Here is a 20,345-nt window from a genome sequence, read left to right as displayed (position 1 = left end):
AGTGGAGTTGTCAGTATACGCAACAAGTTATGACGAAAATAAGTCATTAAATTGTTTATAATATGACATAATATGATAACTAGATGGATATACATGCGTTGTCATGGTTTCAAAGTGTGTTTAAAGCAGGTCTGGCTGCAGCTGGATGCCATACAACTGTTAATAACTGTTAATAATGATCTACATCATGATTCTATGTTGCTTTTTAAATAAAATCATATGGTAATGACAGCGTATGCATGTCTGAGCTAAGCGTACGACTATCTGACAACGTATGCTGATCTGACAGAACTCCGTGAGTTTGTGCTAAGCGTATGACGATCTGACCTGACAGAACACCCGTTCTTTGTTCTTGTAATGCTCTGTGTACACTGCATCATTATTTAATTGAATTATGTACGTTGATATTTAAATTAAATAACTAAAACACAAGAACGAAAGAGCACGCAGAGCATGCACATTGCTCTTTGATTGTTTTTGTTCAAAGTGGCAGCTGTAATGTCTGCCATGGTGTCAGACTACCTGGCTTCATGTACTGGGATAGAGAGTGAAAACAGTCACAATGAGCGCTTTCTGTTTGGTTACTTCTTGCTTGTTGCTCCTTGGTCAGTGTTCGTAGTTGTGCGTTATTTACCATGAGGGCATTGCCTCAATTGCTATGTTTAATGGTGCAACAGTGGTGGTTTCTTATATGAGCAATATGGGCAAATGTCCAGGGTGTTATGTTTTTAGGGATGGCACGAGACCATCACACATTTTAGCACAGAAATGGAATATTTAATATTGGTAAAATGTATTAAGTATTTAATATCTAGGTGTTTTTATAGGAATATGGATCTTTCAGATTATTTTGAGAAGCAATTTCAATCATATTTTACATTTCATTGTGTCATGGAGCGCGGGCCGCTGGTCTTGGTCTTGACTCGGTCTCGGACCCTAAAAGTCTTGGTCTTGTCTCGGTCTCGATACACTCTGGTCTTGGTCTTGTCTTGGTCTCGGGTTAGGTGGTCTTGAACACAACACTGGCTCCTTGTGACCTCATCTAGGTTGCCATTTGCTTGCGGTATTCCCAGGTACTTGCAACTGTGCTCTATGTCTGCTATTGTTCCTTCTGGGAGTGAAACCCCTTCTGTGGGGACAACCTTCCCTCTCTTTGTAACCATCCGGCCACACTTCTCTAGTCCGAATGACATCCCAATGTCAGTGCTGTAGATCCTGTTGGTGTGGATCCATCCATGGAGAGGAGGTGACTGATTGTGGCCCCATTCTTGAGTCGGTATCCGTATATGTGTATATATTGTATCCTATATATATATATATATATATATATATATATATATATATATATATATATATATATATATATATATATATATATATATATATATATGTGTGTGTGTGTGTGTGTGTGTGTGTGTAGCCCGGGAAATACTTAGCCTCACAGGACACAATAACTGGGGTTCTTAGTGTGCAGTATATTTAATCAGTGGGATCAAACTGAACAAAGCTGTCTTGTTCCTTACTATTGTTCAAAAATCAGAACATAGATGTACCTAAACATTTGGTAAATATTCATGAAATGTGGCAGATCTCAAAAGAAAATACAATATATCAAAGAAAAGAAATAGAAATACGGCAGTGGTCTCTGGCTGCACAAACAAAATACAGAGAGCTGCATTACACCACACTGATTTAGAGCGCATGGAGTTGTGATATGACTTATTTTATCAACACTTACATTCGACAGTAATGTCTCAGTTCACTCTTAATACTGGAGAACACCTTGGATCAGACATCTTATTTTCACGTGCAGTAAATGGCCGCCCTGCACCGCACAGACAGGCTCCCTGAACCATCCGTTTCAGAAATACACCACCTTATTAAAATACTGACTGCTTATCACATGAATGAGAACATACAAACATATTTCAACAAGTGATGTATACATTTACCGATTCTGAAACTATGACCTGCAGATAAACCACATACGTTCCCGTCCAAGTTCATCACGTAGCATAGCAACACCGGAAGAGAACAAAATGCATTTCCTGCCCCGTTTTGGGAAACAGTAATCACTTTGAAACACTGCTCTCTGGTGGTCAAAATGTGCAGCACCTGAGACCAACTACCTGAACATATTTAAATGTGAAAAACATACAGATAGGAAATAAGATTACATAACTGAAACAAAATCACTTAATAGCATTGCTACTGTAACAATAAAAGAAAACCAACACTTTGAAACAGTTTACCACCCGGCTACATATATATATATATATATATATATATATATATATATATATATATATATATATATATATATATATATATATATATATATATATATGCAGTGCCTTGCAAAAGTATTCGGCGCCTTGAACTTTTCAACCTTATGCCATTTTTCAAGCTTCAAACATCAACATCTAAAAATTTTATTTTGTGAAGAATCAAAACGTGGGACACAATCGTGAGGTGGAACGAAATTTATTGGATATTTTAAACTTTTTTAACAAATAAAAAACTGAAAAGTAGGGCGTGCTGATAGATATTTTTTGACAACCTACGTAAAAAGAACCACAGACAACTTCTGTGAGTTTTTACCAAGCTTTCATGAAAGGAGAAGATGCAGCGGACCGCTACAGTGAGCTGCCCACCGCGTGTTCTGGTAACTTCCAGTTTGAGCTCATCTTTTATTTTCAGAGAAGGGAGAGATAGAAGAGACAAGTTATCAGCAAGTTCTACACATGCAAGGTCATCTCGTCTTTTCCCTTGGGAGCGATTTCTCTCAAGGGCGGAGGGCTGTTATCAGTGTGAGAAAGTCTTCAACACAGCAGTCTGAAGTTTTAACACAGACAGTGAGAGGTCAACACTTCTAAATGAAAATCACAATAATCTATAGTAATAAGACTGCTATGGTAAGATCAAAGGGGTCTTTTCAACAAATCGTTCTTAATTTTCAGAAGTAGGGAGGAGTAGTTAGATGAGAATAAGTCAGAACTAATAAAGATGACCAAGTATTTGGAACCTCTTTCAGATATATGAAAAATAGGCTGTAACACCATATCTTGAGGGACAGTGAAAAGAAAAGAAAAAGCTTTATCTAAATTAATCTTATGAAAGGGCACCAAATTAACATTTTAAAAGACAGTTATCCCGAATACTGACCAAATGTATGTAAACCTTTGAAATTGAGGAAAATTACCAGAAAATTCTAAAAATGTTCTCACCAAGTTTTCTGGCATTGAACCAAAAAAATGTGGTAATTCTGACATAAAACATGAAGGGTTTTGGTCAGATTTTACTTTAGAGTGAGAGAAAAAATGTCTGTCTTTTTATTCAGTGTATGTAAATATCTGGTTTCAATTGTATAATAATTAGAATGAATGCAAACAATTTGCGATCGTTTAACTGATGCACCACATTAATGTATTATCATATTTTTAAAGAAGTGTTACCTTCACATTTTGCAATAATCGTCTCAATTTTTTTTATATTATTACATATGTGCCAGAAAGTATTGCAAAATGCACTCAAGGATTTTTCACATTTGCACCAATAATGCAGTTATAACAATGTATTTATTATATTACATTACTACATATTGTGGTGCTATTACATAATGTTTTATGATAAGGTTATCAATTTCTGTATTTTTCAGGATTTGTATAAAATCCTCAATTACAATGGCCTTATCTGTATTCAACACTAAATAATAATAAAAAAAAAAATCTGATCCAAATTTGATCCAAAAGATAAGAGTAAGTCTCTGGTGGATAATACAAAGCAATGAGCAGAAGTGATTTTGGTACAATTTAGATAAAGAAAACAAAAATTTAGATGTTTAAAATAACTAGCTATTAATAGGCTTGTGATTAATCAGTAAATGTAAATGAAAATGGTTGCTACTCCACCTCACCTTGTAGCGACTTCAAGGAATGTAAAAATTTTAATAATTAGAAGAGCTTCAGTCATTGATGCCAACATAATCTTCTTGCAAAACAGACCTAAAACCAAACCTAATTAAAGCCATTAAATAAGATAAGTCTTTGAAGAGAAACGTCTTCTGCTCAAAAAACCACATTTGTTTTATTTTTCTGTTCAACCAGTATTATTTTTGAGATTTTCATGATTTACCCATCATAAGGCACCAGCACCAGGGTACAACCTGGACAGATTACCATACTATCATTATCAATACCAATATTATATTTATTTTGAATCAATACCAATTATTACTCTATATTATTCCATTACGGCCTCATATAACATATGTGGCAATTAATTTTGACAATGTTGGTCACATATTGTCCACACTGATTTATCACTTGATGAAGAAATCATCAAGGTAGTATAATTTTATTCAAATCTGGATAATTTACCAACCTTACCAGCCTCAACCCATCTAGGGTGCCAAGCGACCACATCCACTGTCATGAACTAGTCTGGGGCAAAATGCTTTTGGTAGAATCCTTACCATGGTCTGAAATTCAGTGCAATCTAATTTTATAAAGATTACACACTTTGTTTTTATTTTATGTCGCATGAAGATTATTTTAAAGATGATAGTCCTCATGTATTCTATCATTTAAATGATTATGCAAAACTAAGGCAATGTATTTTTATCATTTCTATCACTCTGATGTTGTTTGTCTACTGTGTTTGTGTTAAGCTAGTAAACGTTTGAGCAGTATGGCCAGTGAGTGCACAGAGGAGCTAAAACTGGCTGTGGCCTGGAATCGAATAGACACTGCAAAAGCTGAGCTCTTCAATGGAGACATACAGTGGAAGGTATTTTTTGCTTATACTCTGTTGGAACCCCAGAGTTGTAGTTTGGCTCTAGTTTCAAACACCTTGCTCAGGGGTTCTCAAATGTTATGTTCAAATATCTAAATATCTGATAAGGTACAGATAAGAATTTTATCTGGACCTTATCAGATGAAGACAGAAAACAACGAGAAGTGTGTTAATGTTTTCATTTCAGGTTGTACGTGTTAAGATGTGTTATTGCAAGGAAATTTCTAGTTAGGTGGTCTGTGAGTGTTTACTCAATGGGTTAAGTGATCCTCTGCCTGAAAATGTTTGAAAAACACTGTTATAAACATTATTGTTTGACTTTTTTTTCACTTTCAGTATGAGGACCTTGAGGACTCCATGACAGATGCTTTGATCAATAATAAGCCCCAGTTTGTGCGTCTCTTCTGTGAGAATGGTCTCAACATCCTGGATTATTTGACAAATAATCGATTGGAGAGCTTGTATCGCTCACTGTCAGATAGCTTGCTGGCATACATTCTACTCCAGAGGCGTCTGAGTGAAAGAAAGACCCTGGCTGGATCTCAGCTCTCTGTGGATGGAGCCGCACCAGGTGCCATGGAGACTTTCCATATGGAAGTAAACACAAGTGCTTCAGCAATGGATCTTAGTTTGTTTGAGGTGAGTTTAACACTTGAGCAGCAAGTAAAAAGTAAAGTAAGCACAACAAGGAACTCAAACATATTCAATATCCAATCACTAGTTTTGTAAAGCTCTGACCTACTCGTATTGATTATAGCCAATTTGTATTTCACATTAAGAAATATAATGTAACAATGTTTTTTTTTACTTTCTTCATTAACTTAAATTAGTTTGTCCTAAAATATAACTGTTATGCTTCAATAAAAACCTGAAGTTCTCTCTCATATCTACATAATTGAAAATGTGAAAAAACAACAAGATTCTCCAAGGTAGATTTTCTGTCACATACAACAAGCTTTTAATACTGGATAATCCATCTTGTGTGATTTAAAACACACTAACGATTAACTTCTAGTATTTCCCACAGCGACTCAATTCCAAAGCAACTCAATGCTACATGGAGTGTTGTTGGATCCAGAGTGCATGCAGAGTCAGAGGCAGGAGATGAAATCAAGATAATTAAATTAATAAATAAATGCAAAACTCTCTGAGGCACCAAGGAATACAGGACTAGAAACAGGCAGGTTAAGCATAAGGCAGAGAGCCCTAAAGCCAGGTATACTAATGAAAAGGAGACTAATGAACATGAGAGGAAGCTGAGGAGAAAGTGAACAATAGGAGAAGCCTGAACACTAATCAAAGAAAGTGCAAGAATATTCCTTCTGAATATGAAGGAATGAACTGCAATAGCGAGACCTAGGCTGAAAATGAATTAACAAGAAAATAATTTAAAAAAAAAAACACACACACACAGACGGACTGCAAAATTCAAACACCCCACGATAATGACAAGTCAGTGAATCTTCTGCCCATCAATACTTGTCAGAGTTTTTTACTTCTACCCTGTTATAGATAAAACTGCCTTCAAGAATGCTGGTAACTAGTAATGTGCGGTTAGGTCTCACCACTGACTTCAGTGGTGTCTATATGAAGTGTCTATATATAAAATCCAAATTAAATTTATAAAATATATAAATGTATAAAATCCAAAATAAATCCTTATGTTTTAATTTTGGCCATATTGAAACATTTAGTTATTTTAAAGCCATGTCATTGTGCTTTAATAAATTCCATACAGTTCAATTTGTAACATAAGGTCAAATTAGATTTTTAAAATCTAACTGCTCAAGCTCACATAGGCAATGACAGTGGGACCTAGAGGTGTGTGGTTGGGAGGAATGGACTCCCTGATCTGAACCCAACTGGTGTTCTGTTGTTGGACTTCTGTGCCCATCATGGATTGTCCACAACGAACACCATGTTCAGGCATAGGGGCGTATATATGTGCAATTGGTGCCAGGACACTCTAGGTCGCAGTTTAATGATCGATTTGTCGTTGTTTCATCTGTTCTGTGGCCGTATGTCTTGGACACTCAGGTGAAGAGAGGTGCGGAGCTGTCCGCTGACCACTACCTGGTGGTGAGTTGGCTCTGGTGGTGGGGGAGGATGCTGGTCAGACCTGGCAGGGCCAAATGTGTTGTGAGGGTCTGCTGGGAACGTCTGGCAGAGTCCCCTGTGAGACGGAGCTTTAACTTGGAAATGTAGGTATTACTAATTTTGTGCTGTGCTCCACAGCAAAGGGAACTCAAAACCACTTATTTCTCGCTCTCTGTATCAGCCAACTCACGGACTCGTTGTCAGAGCAACCAACAACAATGCTATTTTATGTCTTATAATTCAACACCAAAAAAACACTCAAATATTTCCCACATAAAGAACAACATTCAGCCTGTTGCAGTAGTATGTTTTTAGGCTTAATGTTGTATTTGATGGCTACCAGCAGTCGGCTTAGGTAGTTGCTGAGGCAAAAACTCAGGTGTGGGAGGAGTTTGGAGAGGCCATGGAGAAAGACTTCTGCACGGTTTTGAGGCAATTCTGGTCCACCATCCAGCATCTCAGGATTGAAAAGCAGTACAGCACCAGCACTGTTTATACCGGGGATGGTGTGCTGTTGACCTTGACTTGGGACATTGTGGGCCAGTGGGCAGAATACTTTGAAGACCTCCTCAATCCCATCAACATGCTGTAGGAAGTGTTGAGGAAGCAGAGCCTAGCGACTCTTCAATCTCTGGGGGTGAGGTCACAGAGGTGGTCAAAGAGCTCCTCAACGGCAAGATTGGGGTGGATAAGATTCGCCCTGAGTTTCTTAAGGCTCTGGATCCTGCAGGGTTGTGTTGGTTGGTGCAACTCTGCAACATTGCATGGACATCGGGGGCAGTTCCCCTGGATTAGCAGACCATGGTGGTGGTCCCCCTATTCAAAAAGGGGGACCAGAGTGTGTGATCTAATTTACAGTGGGATCACACTCTTAAGCCTCCCTGGCAAGGTCTATTCAGGTGTTCCAGAGAGGAGGTTCTGTTGGATAGTCAAACCTCGGATTCAGGAAGAGCAGTGTGGTTTTGGTCCTGGTCGTGGAACGCTGGGCCAGCTCTGCACCCTCAGCAGGGTCCTGGAGGGTGTGTGGGAGTTCACCCAACTGGTCTACATGTGTTTTGTGGACTTGGAGAAGGTGTTCGACTGTGTCCCTCTGTGAGCACTGTGGGAGGTTCTCCAGGAGTATAGGGTACAAGGCTCTTTGATATGGGCTGTTAGGTCTCTGTCCAATGCCAGAGTCTGGTCCCAGGGGTGCCACCAGAAATCTTGGGCCCCATGACAAAAAATTAAATTGGGGCCCCACTGCTGCTACAATTTCTTGTGTCTATTTGACCCATAAAAGACCTCAAAATTTAAAGGCTTGCAACTGCCCTGCATTCTTTGGATACTAGCACAATATTTACTGCTAATGAACTTTACATGCAACAGTCCACATGCTGTATGCAAATAGGTTGCTTACATTTTTTATTAGTTTTAGCTTCCTGAAAGGTCTCTCCCCATGAGCAACAGTCATAGGCAACATACAAAAATATAAATAAATGCAGTTGCATTTCATTCAAGCTGCAGTATATAACTTTAATAAAAAATATGTTTTCTCTATATTTGTTAAAGTTGTCACCATGTTGTGACAGTTTATTATGAGACAGAAAATCTGTGAAAAAAATCAATCTCTTCCATTTCCTCCCTAAACTACTATTGCTAGCTAAAGTAATGCTACGGTCTGGCCAAAAACAGCCAATCAGAACTAGGAGGAGGTCACTCACTGCTGTACTAATGGCGGAGAAACAACTTATCGGTACAGGAAAACCATTTATCTGCCATCAATGGTAACTATGTTAGCTAGACAGAGCATTCACAGCAGGCTGTGCTAGCTGCAGCATAGCACAGAGCAAGTGGGAGGAAAGATGAGCAGCCACATGAGACTGTGATTTACAGCACTAAACTCGCCTCCTGCTTCTGTTGTTGTTTCTAGATAGCACTGGGAGAAGGCAGAGGAAATACATTTTTCACAGATTATCTCTCATGTCATACTTTCACAACATGTATATATAACTGGAGAAATACCAGGGCCTCAGAGAGGAACTGGAGAAGGCCTGGAAGGTGAAGACCACAGTGGTGCCTGTGGTCATCGGGGCCCTCGGGGCAGTCACCCCCAAACTGGAGCAGTGGCTCAAACAGATCCCAGGAACAACATCAGACATCTCAGTCCAGAAATGTGCAGTTCTAGGCACAGCCAAGATACTGGAGGAGAAACCTCAAGCTCCCCGGCCTCTGGTAGAGGACCCGAGCTCAGAGGATGAAAGAGACCACCCACGGAGGGTGAGAGGGGAATTTTTTATATAAACTTACATACTGCAGCTTGGAGAGGACAGGTCAGGAGGGACGTGGTAACAGATATTTGCAATTTAAATGCAAGTTTAGGTAAAACTATTTGGACTGCTTCCAGTCCAGACAGTAGGCTGTTTTTATCATCACTATATAAAGATTGTTTGAATTTCTGTCAGTAATAAATGTATTGTTTTTGTTGTGTAATTGTAAGAAGAGCACAGACACAGAGAAATCCCCTACAGACTCAATGGAATGATGCTAACTAGCTGTTATTGAATACAGTGTTGCTCACCTTTATCACTGGGACGGGGGCAGAGGCGGGGGGACCTCCACAATTTCATTATTTATCTTTTGTTCATAGAAATAAAATAAAAACATCAGGGTCCTGTCAAATACAAAATTAATCATATTGTATTCTCAAAGGTTGTTTTTAACAGTAAAAATTTAATGTTACACTTCCCAGACCAAAAAACACACATCCGTTTTTGCCCTGAAGCCCCACTATGTGCTTTAAATGGTTCCTTCCTGTTTGGAGCGCTTGAGAGTGACGCTGTTCAGCTGCAGTCAGTAGAAGCTGCAGCCACGAACGACTGTCAGTTACTATGCTGCTAAGAAAAGCTATAAAATCAGGTTTTCAAAAACAAAATAGAGAGAGAGAGAGAGAGAAAGGCAAGAGTGTTGATTTATAACCTAGTTTTTCTCCGAGAGAGGTGGGTAGACTGTGTGAGATTATCAACCATTTAGCTGAGTTAGTTTAGCTACAGACTGCTGTTTGCCTCCATTTCACTAGCATTTTATGAATTAAGGAAAAAAAATTACCAACATATTCATATATTTAACTTTGTTCCCTGTACCTTACCAATTAACAACAGGTGAGTCAGTCAGCAGCAGTTATAACCCACGTCCCTCCTGACCCGTCCTCTCTTGAGTGAATTTAAAGCTCCAGTATGTAACTTTTATATAAATATTATTTTCACATCTTTGTTAAAACTGTCATTATGTTGTGACAGTATGGTCTGAGAGGTAATCTGCTAAAAATCTATTTCCTCTGCCTCTCTCATGGGTCTCTAGAAACAACCAGTCAGTGGCAGGAGAGTTTTAGTGCTGTCAATCACAATCTCGTTTGGTGCTTCTCATCCTTCCTCGCCCTTGATTTGTGCCGTGCTGCAGCTAGCATAGCACAGAGCTGTGCTGATTCAAACTGTGAATGCTCAGTTTAGTTAGCATAGCTACCAATGATGGCAGATAAATGGTTTCTTGTAATGATAAGTTGTTTCTCCACCATTAGCACATTTAGCAGTGAGTGAATGAGGATAATTGACAGCACTAAGACCCTCCTACTAGTTCTGATTGGTTGTTTTGGTCAGAACGGTGCATTACTTTAACCAGTAATAGTAATTCAGGAAGGAGATGGAGGAGATTGATTGTTTTCACAGATTATCTGTCTCATAACAAACTGCTATGATATCATGACAGCTTTAACAAATATGGAGAAAACATATTTTTTATTAAAGTTATGTACTGCAGCTTGAATAAAATACAACTACATAGGATTTTTGAGAAGTCTGGATTGCTTTGCTATGTAAAGTTGCATTTTGCTTTTGACTGTTGCTCATGGGGAGACATTTCAGTATCTAAAACTAATAGAAAAAAATTAAGCAACCTACTTGCTTAATTCTGGATGTGGACTGTAGGATGTTAAATTCATGAGCAGTAAATATTGTGCTAATTATCAGAATTGAACCAAAGAAAGCAAGGCAGATGCAGGCCTTTAAAATTGTGATGCTTTTTATGGGTCAAAAAGACTCAAAAAAATTGTAAAAGGAGCTGCGTGGGGGGCCCAATCTAATTTTTTGTCAGGGGGCCCAAGATTTCTGGCGGCGCCCCTGGACGGGGGTAAGGGGTTTATGCTGGTATGGTGGTTATAACTGCTGCTGACTGGCTCATCTGCTGTTAAGTGTGGTAAAACGTACAGGGACAAGTTAATATATATGAATATGTTGGTAACTTCTTTTCCCCTTAATTCATTAAATTAAGTGGAGGGAAACAGTAGTCTGTAGCTAAGCTAAGTGTGCTAACTGGTTGACAATCTCTTGGAGAAAAACTGGGTTACAAACCGAAACTCTTGTCTTTTTCTCTCTACTTTTTTTGAAAACCTGACTTTATAATTTTTCTTGGCAGCACAGTAACTTCCATAGTGGTTCTGGTCTTGTTTTTACTGCTGCTGAACACCATCATCGTCAAGCGTGCTAAGCAGGAACAAACCATTTATTGCAGCTCCAAAGGGGTTCAGGGCAAATATAGATGTGTGCTTTTTTGTCTGGGAGAGGCAACATTTAATTTTTACTGCTAAAAACAATTTTTAAAAACCGAATAGGACTAATTTTGTAATAGACAGGGCCCCAAATTTTTTCTATTTCTATGAAAAAAACAAAAAAAAAAAATAAAAAACTATTTTGTGGGGAGCCCCCCTGTCGGTCAGGAGGAGCCCTTGGAATTGTCCTAACTCCCCCCCCCCCTCCCCTCTATATGACGCCCCTGTCTGGTCCACATTGCCGGCAGTAAGTCGGACTTGTTTCCCGTGAGAGTTGGACTCGGCCAAGGCTGCCCTCACCGATTCCGTTCATAACACGATACACACACAAAGTTGGTGACAAAAACACTGTACATTATATACACTGCTCAAAAAAATAAAGGGAACACTCAAATAACACATCCTAGATCTGAATGAATGAAATATTATCATTGAATACTTTGTTCTGTACAAAGTTGAATCTGCTGACAACAAAATCACACAAAAATCATCAATGGAAATCAAATTTATTAACCAATGGAGGCCTGGATTTGGAGCCACACACAAAATTAAAGTGAAATGTTCCCTTTATTTTTTTGAGCAGTATACATAAGCTAAATTATGGAAAATTAGTTCATATATTAAATGTTTTTGGTTTTTTTAACCATTTTATTCGCGACAGACAGGAACATGCTCCAATAGAACGGCAGCCAGGGCAGTTAGCGAGAGGTGAGCCACTGACCGCACGTCACTGGTTATGAAGGGTATGAAAGGTTATGAAAAACTGCCACAACATATTGTGGCAGTTTTTCTTGAGGAAATAAATAATGGTACAGAAATTATTTAGACCGTAACATGCGCAGTCCGCTGCATATTAACAAATACGGACGCGGCTCCGCCGCTGCGAAGAAATAAACAACAAATGGAGTTAAAAGACAATATCCCTACGCCCAGAAGGAGAGCGGCGCTCAGAAGCTCGGCAGACGGAGACGTGAAACCACGCAAAAAGATCCTCGTAAAAGCGCACTCCCCGGCCGCATAGGGTAAAAAGCTCGTAGAGTTCAATTGATCGGTTTGGATCAGACAGATCCAATGAACCAATGAACCAGCACAGATATCTCTGTAGATGCGAACCAGGAGGAATTTGTGAAGCTGTGCGTTCAGACCGCAGCAGGTGAAGTGCTGGTAATTTAAGAGGAGTCGTTTCATTTATTATAAGTTATTGGGGCCACAGTCAGTGGTTTGAGTCACTATGGAGAAAAAGTTAGATGCATTTATCTGCTTTATGTGTGATGGGATCTGGATTCACGGCTCAACTGGGTGAATATTTACTAAACCGCATAAAAATGCGCCACAATAGCCGATGTTAATATGATTATAATTTGACGGGTAAAAATAGAACATGACCGAGGGTTTTTTTTTTTTTTTTTTTTAAATGCTGTCGGTCAAAATGATGGGGAACAAAAAAGTCTAGCGCCGGCCCTGCATGAAGGTCTACAGTCGCTCTGCTGCGCATCTCTTGAGGTTCTGCAGTAATAACTACTATTCACAGCCACTCACCTCCAGCCCAGATCCTGTCAGCAGTGGGGCAAACTGCCTGGTAGTAACATCAGGTTAAGGAGAAGCAGAGAGTGAACAGTGAGCAGGCGGTACCAGGACTTTGAAGTGGATCACAGTGACAGCCGGTTCCGTTACTCTATATCAGGATATCTGATTCTGACCCACTGCGGTGGGACCGACTCAGGCTGCCTGTAGTGAACCGGGCATTTAGTCCAGCACTGGGGCAGAATGATAAAATTAAAGTCAGAAGCTTTCTCTGCAGCCAAACTATTTCTGTGGTTGGGGGGGCGGGGGTTCTGCTATTACAAGGATGAGTAATGATAATCAGCAAGAATTTCTATAACACAAAATGAAATATAGCAGGGGTGGCCAAGTCCAGTCCTCGAGAGCTACCATCCTGCAAGTTTTAGAAGTATCCTTACTCCAACAGACCAGGATCAGCTCTACAAAGGCCTGATAACGAGCCATTCATTTGATTCAGGAGTGTTGAAGCAGGGATGCATCTGAAAGTTGCAGGATGGTGGCTCTCGAGGACTGGACTTGGCCACCCCTGAAATATAGGAATAAGGTGGATGTTGGGTGTAGCTACTTGGTCATTAAAATCAATTCCATAAAGGTCAGGTTAGTTCTTCAGAACCCCACATGAAGTTTGGGGGTCTGAAATAATGTCTCTAGAGAAAATGGTGACCTCTGTGCACTCTGCATTTCGGTATCTCCATCGACATAAGTTACATCCTTTTATGCTATGTTTGAATTTACAGAGGTTCTGTGAGCAACTCATTCTTTTACAAATGTTTGTAGAAGCACACTCTTCTACAAACACACTCAGTGGTGGATTTTATACACCAGTCGACATGGAAGTTATTGGAAAACCTGAATTCATCAAATTCAAGCGATGGCCCACACTTGTAGCAATAAAGTGAATTTTTCTATGATTGCTCTGTGACTCATTACAACCATAATTGATTTAACATATTTGATTTATTTCAGTATGCTTTGCATGTTATGCTAAGGACCACACTCTAAAAAATAATCCTGTAAATTTACAGTAACATACTGGCAGCTATAGACGCCAGAAGTTTACTGTAAATCCACAGTTGCTGTACCGTAATTAATCTTGAAGGTAGATTACAGTTCTTTCACAGAACGGTAAAATACTGGCGTCTATAGCTGCCAGAAGTTTAGCGTTCTTTCGAAAGAACGGTAATCTACCGTTTTTCTGAAAGAACGATAAAATAAAAAAAATACTGGTAGCTACAGACGCCAGGTTTTTTTTTTTACCGTCCTTTCAGAAAAACGGTAAAAAAAAAAAAAAAAAAAGCTGGCGTCTGTAGCTACCAGTATTTAACTGGACATTTACCTTTTCAATCCTGTAATTATCTTTTAAAGTGGTGTACTGTAAGTAAATACTGTAATGACGCCAACACACCGCAGACGTAGTACCGCCAACAGGGTTTATTAGAAATAAGAGCGAGCAGCTGTGCCTCTAACAAACCGTTACACTCAACTGAATAGCTTCACTGCTAAAAACACACTGAACTCTCCGCTCTTCCGGTGTTCTGTCAGCATCGGTCCGGGTCCTCCCGCTCCCCTGATTCCCCGCCCAAATGACAGGTCCATCACATGTGAGTGGGAGTCAGCAGTCAGACAGGGGAACCCCATAACACTCTACACATAACTGTGATCACAATGCAACTTATAACAAATACACATAACCATATGAAGCCCAGCAGAAGTAAAATACAGAATCGTTAAAATACTACGGTGGCCGACAGGTGCAAACGCACAGCAAACAAAAAAAACAAATGCAACAAAGAAAAGACGCAAACAAAAAATACATGTAAAAAATATAGAAAAATAAGTGTTCCAGACCACTAGAGCTTTGTGTCTGAGTTCAGGGTCTTTCATCCTTTCAAGCTTATGTGCTTGAGAAACGACCCAGTCTACGGAAGTGGGGTCCTGCGAAGGCAGAGCATTGCAGAGAGAAGCTGCAGCTAGCTGCCTAGCCTCCACCTCGGGTTATGTTGCTTAGCAACCGTGACACAACATGATTTAAACAATGTTTATAGGCGAGAATGTAGATGTACAAATCTCACATTTCTGCTCGGTTCATCAGTGCGTCACCTAATTGCAATATCTGTCCAACGTTTTCGGAGCCGTCTGCTCCCGCTGTATTAACACCCAGCTCCCCTCGCCTGCTGCCAGCTGGTCCAGGTTTAGAACACCTGACTCATTTGGGCTTTCCCAAATGACAGTTAAACACATATATTAAGTCAGGTAACATCTAGATGTAATATTTTGGTTCACTCAAATATTTAATATATTCCTGAGCAAATCGGTTTGACTGATTAAAGTTAAGTCTAAAAACATATTAGTACAGTCTTAGTTTTATGATAGAACATTAATACCTAACCCAGTGTAAGCTTCTTAGAAGTGCTACAATTGATGCGGTTCTAAAATGCATAATCAGAACTTCACATAACACAGAAGAGGATGTGATAAGTAACCGTCAGAACAGAATTTTTATTTAAAAGCACCAAACCACATATATTTCCAGTATATTCAAACATTCAAAATGAACACAAAACCATTCCTCAGAGAACTGGTAAAAAATAGGCCTTCAAAGTCCATACATAGTTTCACCAACACTGGAATAAAAATTGAAGACTTTCAGTTTACAGTGACATAAACTGGGTTTAACTCATTAATTTTTACAATCTTATGAACATAAAAACACAGTTCTTAAAGAAATATCCATGCTTTGGGTATCACTAAACAAATCAAAGAAAAATTACTTCCAAAACCTAAAATTCAACATGGCTGAAATAATGTGGAATTCTAACAGGGTTTTAAAATGTGAACTATTAATGGTTTTCAAGAGTCCAAGTGGCACTTACTTTATTAGATGCAGATGAAGGCACCGTCCAACATGGAAAAAAGACAATACAATTTAGATCCTAAATAATATGGAAACAGAAAGATTTCAAAGAAAAGAAAACAACAACTAACCTGAATGAGATGCCACTCAAAGTCCATCAGGTTTTTGATGAGGGTGGAAACCTGAACATTGACCGTCACTTTTTCTTTTGAATGGTCTTTCTTGTGTTTTTGGATACCATCTTCCCATGACCGGTTTTTGTGCCCCTTTCTGGGTTAATCCCAATGAAGCGACTAAAAAACAAAATTAAAAATGGGAAAATTCCTGAGAATACAAATGGTGAGGCATTTTGAATACAGCTGGTACAATATATAAATAAAGCTGTTTTTATTACATAAAGAGAAAACATCACCACCTTTGCCAAATGTCAATCATAACTTGCTTTAGTACTTTAAAACCATGTCATTTTAAAAAAAGAAAAAATATACAGGAATGGTTTTACCGTTGAATGAAGCAGTCTTGGCTGCCTCATTGGAGGCTGAAGATGAAGATGGACAACACTGTGCTGTCTGGAATGTTGGCTGGACCCTCTCAAAGACAATATGGCCTTCAATGCTGACCATGCAGAAAACTGCTTGCCACAGGGACTGTAATAAACCAAGTCCTTAATTGGAAGAACATAAAACAAATCCTCTTATTGATACAGTATGCATTTAAATGATCATCATAATAAAGAGTGTCCACTCTGTCAGGTAAAGTAAAAGCAAGGATCTTAAACTCCTCAATTGTCGTGCAAGTCACATCATTGTTGAAAACCGTAGGCTGGATTAATTTACAGACGTACAGAAGTTGAATGAGAAGTGTGCTTTCAAAGTTCATCAAAAGCTACCTTGGATGATCTTGTGAAGTGTCTTGGGTGCTGCTCTTGTTTTCACCAACATGCAGGAGGACGAGCTGTCCTGGTTGCACGGCAATGAGGAAGGTTTCAAAGCTAGCTTGCATCTTTGACAAATAATAAAAATTATTAAATATATGTAGTAGCACAGCTACATTCAGATAGCAAACAAAGACAATAAGAAAGTGCTTCTACAAAGCAGAATCATTAGAATAACCACATACCTGCACATATCTGAAAACATGGTCCACAGTTTGACATGAGCCGTTTTGGATTCTTCTTGTGGCCTTTGGATGTAGGACGAAGCACATGAACCAACAGAAGAATGCCTGGTTTTCCCAGCCTGGAGGAACAACAGGATAAATAGGAGACACATTAGGATAAAAAAAATACAGATTTTAAAGAGAAGTGAGCAAAACTAACCAGACCCAACAACATACTTTGTCCACCCGGTTTACCCTGGAGAGCATTTTTTACCACCTACAACATAAAGCATAAAAATGTCAGAAAAAATTACCATGAACACAACTCAGACAGTAGGCATTATAGAAATTAGTCAGCTTATAGAAACATTCTGGAGAGGATTTCTTCTACCAACCTGTCAGAAGAAATGTGTTGAAGTCATCATAACACGCTTCAGTCACTAACATGAAGTACTAATGAAGAAAAAAGAGGCAGCCAATGTCATTATTTATTATAATTATTATTTATAGAGACAAAAACATTTTGGCTTAGCTTTGCTCGCATAGATCAAACCACCGGTCCAGCACAGCCACTCTCCCCATTATGCCGTCTATAGCCGGAAACTTCAAGAAAACGACTCCGCAGCTAAATAATGTTAACTCAAACTGCCTTTCTGACAGTTTTAATGTTTGTTTAACCACCCGACACCCCGTGCTACACCTGCTTGGCTAGCTTTAGCTGCTAACAAAAATAATAACCAAGGGTGCTCACGTCAAGTCCTCGAGAGGTCCTGCAACTTTTCGATGCATCTTTACTCCAACAGACCAGGATCATCTCTGAATGGACCTGCTAACCAGCCTTTCATTTGATTCAGGTGTGTTAATTGGAGCAGGGAAGCATCTGAAAGTTGCAGGATAGCAGCTCTCAAGGACTGGACTTGAGCACCCTGTACTGAACAGTCATACCGCGATATTCAAACAAATAAACTTACGTCAAGCATAAGTTGATACTGTTGCGCAAACAGAAAGCTAATGCATTCATTAAAAATAATCAAAATCAAAAACCAGTGATTCTTGAGAATAGGGACAAAACAGATCCTATGGATAAAGCACAAAATCTGAATAAAATATACACAAAATGTAATTTTTTCAAATATCTGACTAAACTAACCTGGGTCATGTGAGCACAACAATGTATGTTTTCCTGGTGTTTGCTGAATATTTTTTTATTTCAAACATTGTAGTCGGTGGATGATGCCTGTAAAATCCCTTGTCCAGGAGCAGAACTCAATAATAGTTTAAAACAATTAAATAAATACAAAATTATATATTATGACAATTAAGTATATAAATAATTATAAAAGTATCAATAAATTGAATTAAAAATAATTTGTAGATATTTTCCAACTCCGTTGACATTTGTCCCTAGTTTTTGTCAACACCGTCAGACATGAAAAGAATGTAAAAAAAAAAAAAAATCAGGCAGTATTGGGGGGCACCAGAACTTCTGAGGACCCCATGACCTCTTCCTTTCTTTTCCTTTGCTTGGAGGGCTAGTTAGCTCTGGTTAGCTTATGTTATTCTTTAGTTTTTTCTTCTGTTTTATTCTTAAGTTGCTTGTCACAACCATGATGTGTCAACTCCATAAGTGACAATTTTCAAAACTCTGATGAAATTTTGTGAAATAAAAGCTTAAGTTTGGTATAATGTAAAGATTTCATGGACCTGATCAGCTACAATATGGCCTCCTTCAGAATAACATCATATAAATTGAGGTAGTTTGGCATTTCGTCAACTCCGTCAGATGTCAACTCCATCAGAGTTTTTGTGACTCTTTCAGTGAAATTCTTGACAAATCTCACTTAAATGTGCAATTAATTAATTTTAATGTATTTTACATAAATTGCTCACATGTACCAAGTTTTTAATTTTACTCACTAGTTTGTCACCACCTTCAGTTCTGTGTCAACTCCATCATGCACTGTCAACTCCGTCAGATGGACTTTTTTGTTGTTTTTTGTTTTAAATAATATTTATTTTGTTTCTTGAGAAGCATTTGTCTGTAAAATGAGTAAAAATATCACTAATAGAGTATTTTAAAAATAATTTTATATTTATTTTTGTCAGATGGTGATGACAAAGTTCTGGGTCAGGTCGATTAAAAATGTAATTTAAAAAAATGTTGCAACTGGGAGCCTGCACCTTAGCATATTTACATTTCCAAAACATTATTTGTCATATTTGCATACATAAAGTTGAGAAATAATAAAAAAGGGGAAAATTAAAACTCATTTTGTCTCTATTCTCAAGAATCACATGATGATTTTAACATGGAACTTACCTTTTTTTTTTAATAGATCTTTATTGAGATACAGAATACATAACAGTATAAACGCAGCATATATTGTGGTATAATGTCCGCCAGGGAGTTACAAACATTCAGACAATACATCACCATTACATTACATAAATGCATTAAAGAGAGAACATTAAAAAGACAACATAAAGACCAAAGTTTTAATAGCTTTGGGGAACTTACCTTGCCCGGGCAAACACGTGACGTCACAGATACGTTGCGATTGTGGGGGCAACTCTTTAGCAAACACCATCTCTTTAGGGAAACTGACAGGGAAACTGACAAACCTATCTTTGAATTTGACTCAACAAGTGTTTAATTAACATTGTATTTTTAACAAACAACACCAGCACTGGTATTCTAACATTTTTGATTATGCTCTGTAGATTTCGATTCATTCCCTAAAAGATTTATTATGGAAAGTATTTTTTTTTCTTTCCGTTTAATATTGTCTTTAAATGCTGGTTCTCCAAGATGCAAATACAAGTAAAATGTCTTTCCTGGGGAAAAAACTATATTGTATTTTACGGTAGTTTACTGCCAGTCATCAGTCTTGATTGTGACAACAGAAGACGACATCAAATTGACAAGATCCTACCGTATTTTGGAATAACAGTATGTTACTGCTGGAATTCCACCGTAAATTTACAGCCATTTCTAAGAGTGCACTTAAATAATCACATTATGTGTAAACAAATAAGGGAGGCAAACTTATAACACATGTCAAAGCAAAGTTTGTAACTGTGCTTCAGGTATCCCGCCTGCTGCAGGATCTCTTAGGTGACGTCTGTGAGCCTTTCTACTACGGAGCTCTGGGTCTTGACCCCAGGATGGGCACTAGAAGAGCACTGAAGGTTAGTGAGTATAGAACTATTTATATAAGAACCTGTTTACAGGTCATTGAGGTGGCCAAAGCCTTCTGTTTGACTCATTACATATACTTATTTTATCTAAAAAATAAAAAATAATAATCTGACATTGTGAAAATATTTGTCTGCTTCTCATCTTCAAATGGATTCACGTAA

General features: G+C 38.4%; 1 protein-coding gene across 6 annotated transcripts in view; it reads left to right on the top strand.

Annotated features, from left to right (window-relative positions):
- The window catches only part of LOC106910798 (transient receptor potential cation channel subfamily M member 4-like), a 122,155-nt gene that overhangs the window by 34,876 nt on the left and 66,934 nt on the right, over positions 1-20,345 (top strand). For all 6 annotated transcript variants that reach the window (XM_088007967.1, XM_088007966.1, XM_088007968.1 and 3 more), the window contains 3 exons: positions 4,670-4,788; positions 5,131-5,433; positions 20,073-20,174. In XM_088007967.1, the coding sequence (XP_087864093.1) occupies positions 4,670-4,788; positions 5,131-5,433; positions 20,073-20,174 (524 nt within the window). The remainder of the gene's footprint in view (positions 1-4,669; positions 4,789-5,130; positions 5,434-20,072; positions 20,175-20,345) is intronic.

This window comes from Poecilia mexicana, unplaced genomic scaffold, assembly GCF_051168715.1.
Source record: "Poecilia mexicana isolate PSO_F unplaced genomic scaffold, ASM5116871v1 scaffold_8, whole genome shotgun sequence".
In the NCBI taxonomy this organism is placed as follows: Eukaryota; Metazoa; Chordata; class Actinopteri; order Cyprinodontiformes; family Poeciliidae; genus Poecilia; species Poecilia mexicana.
This window is presented reverse-complemented; position numbering and strand designations above follow the sequence as displayed.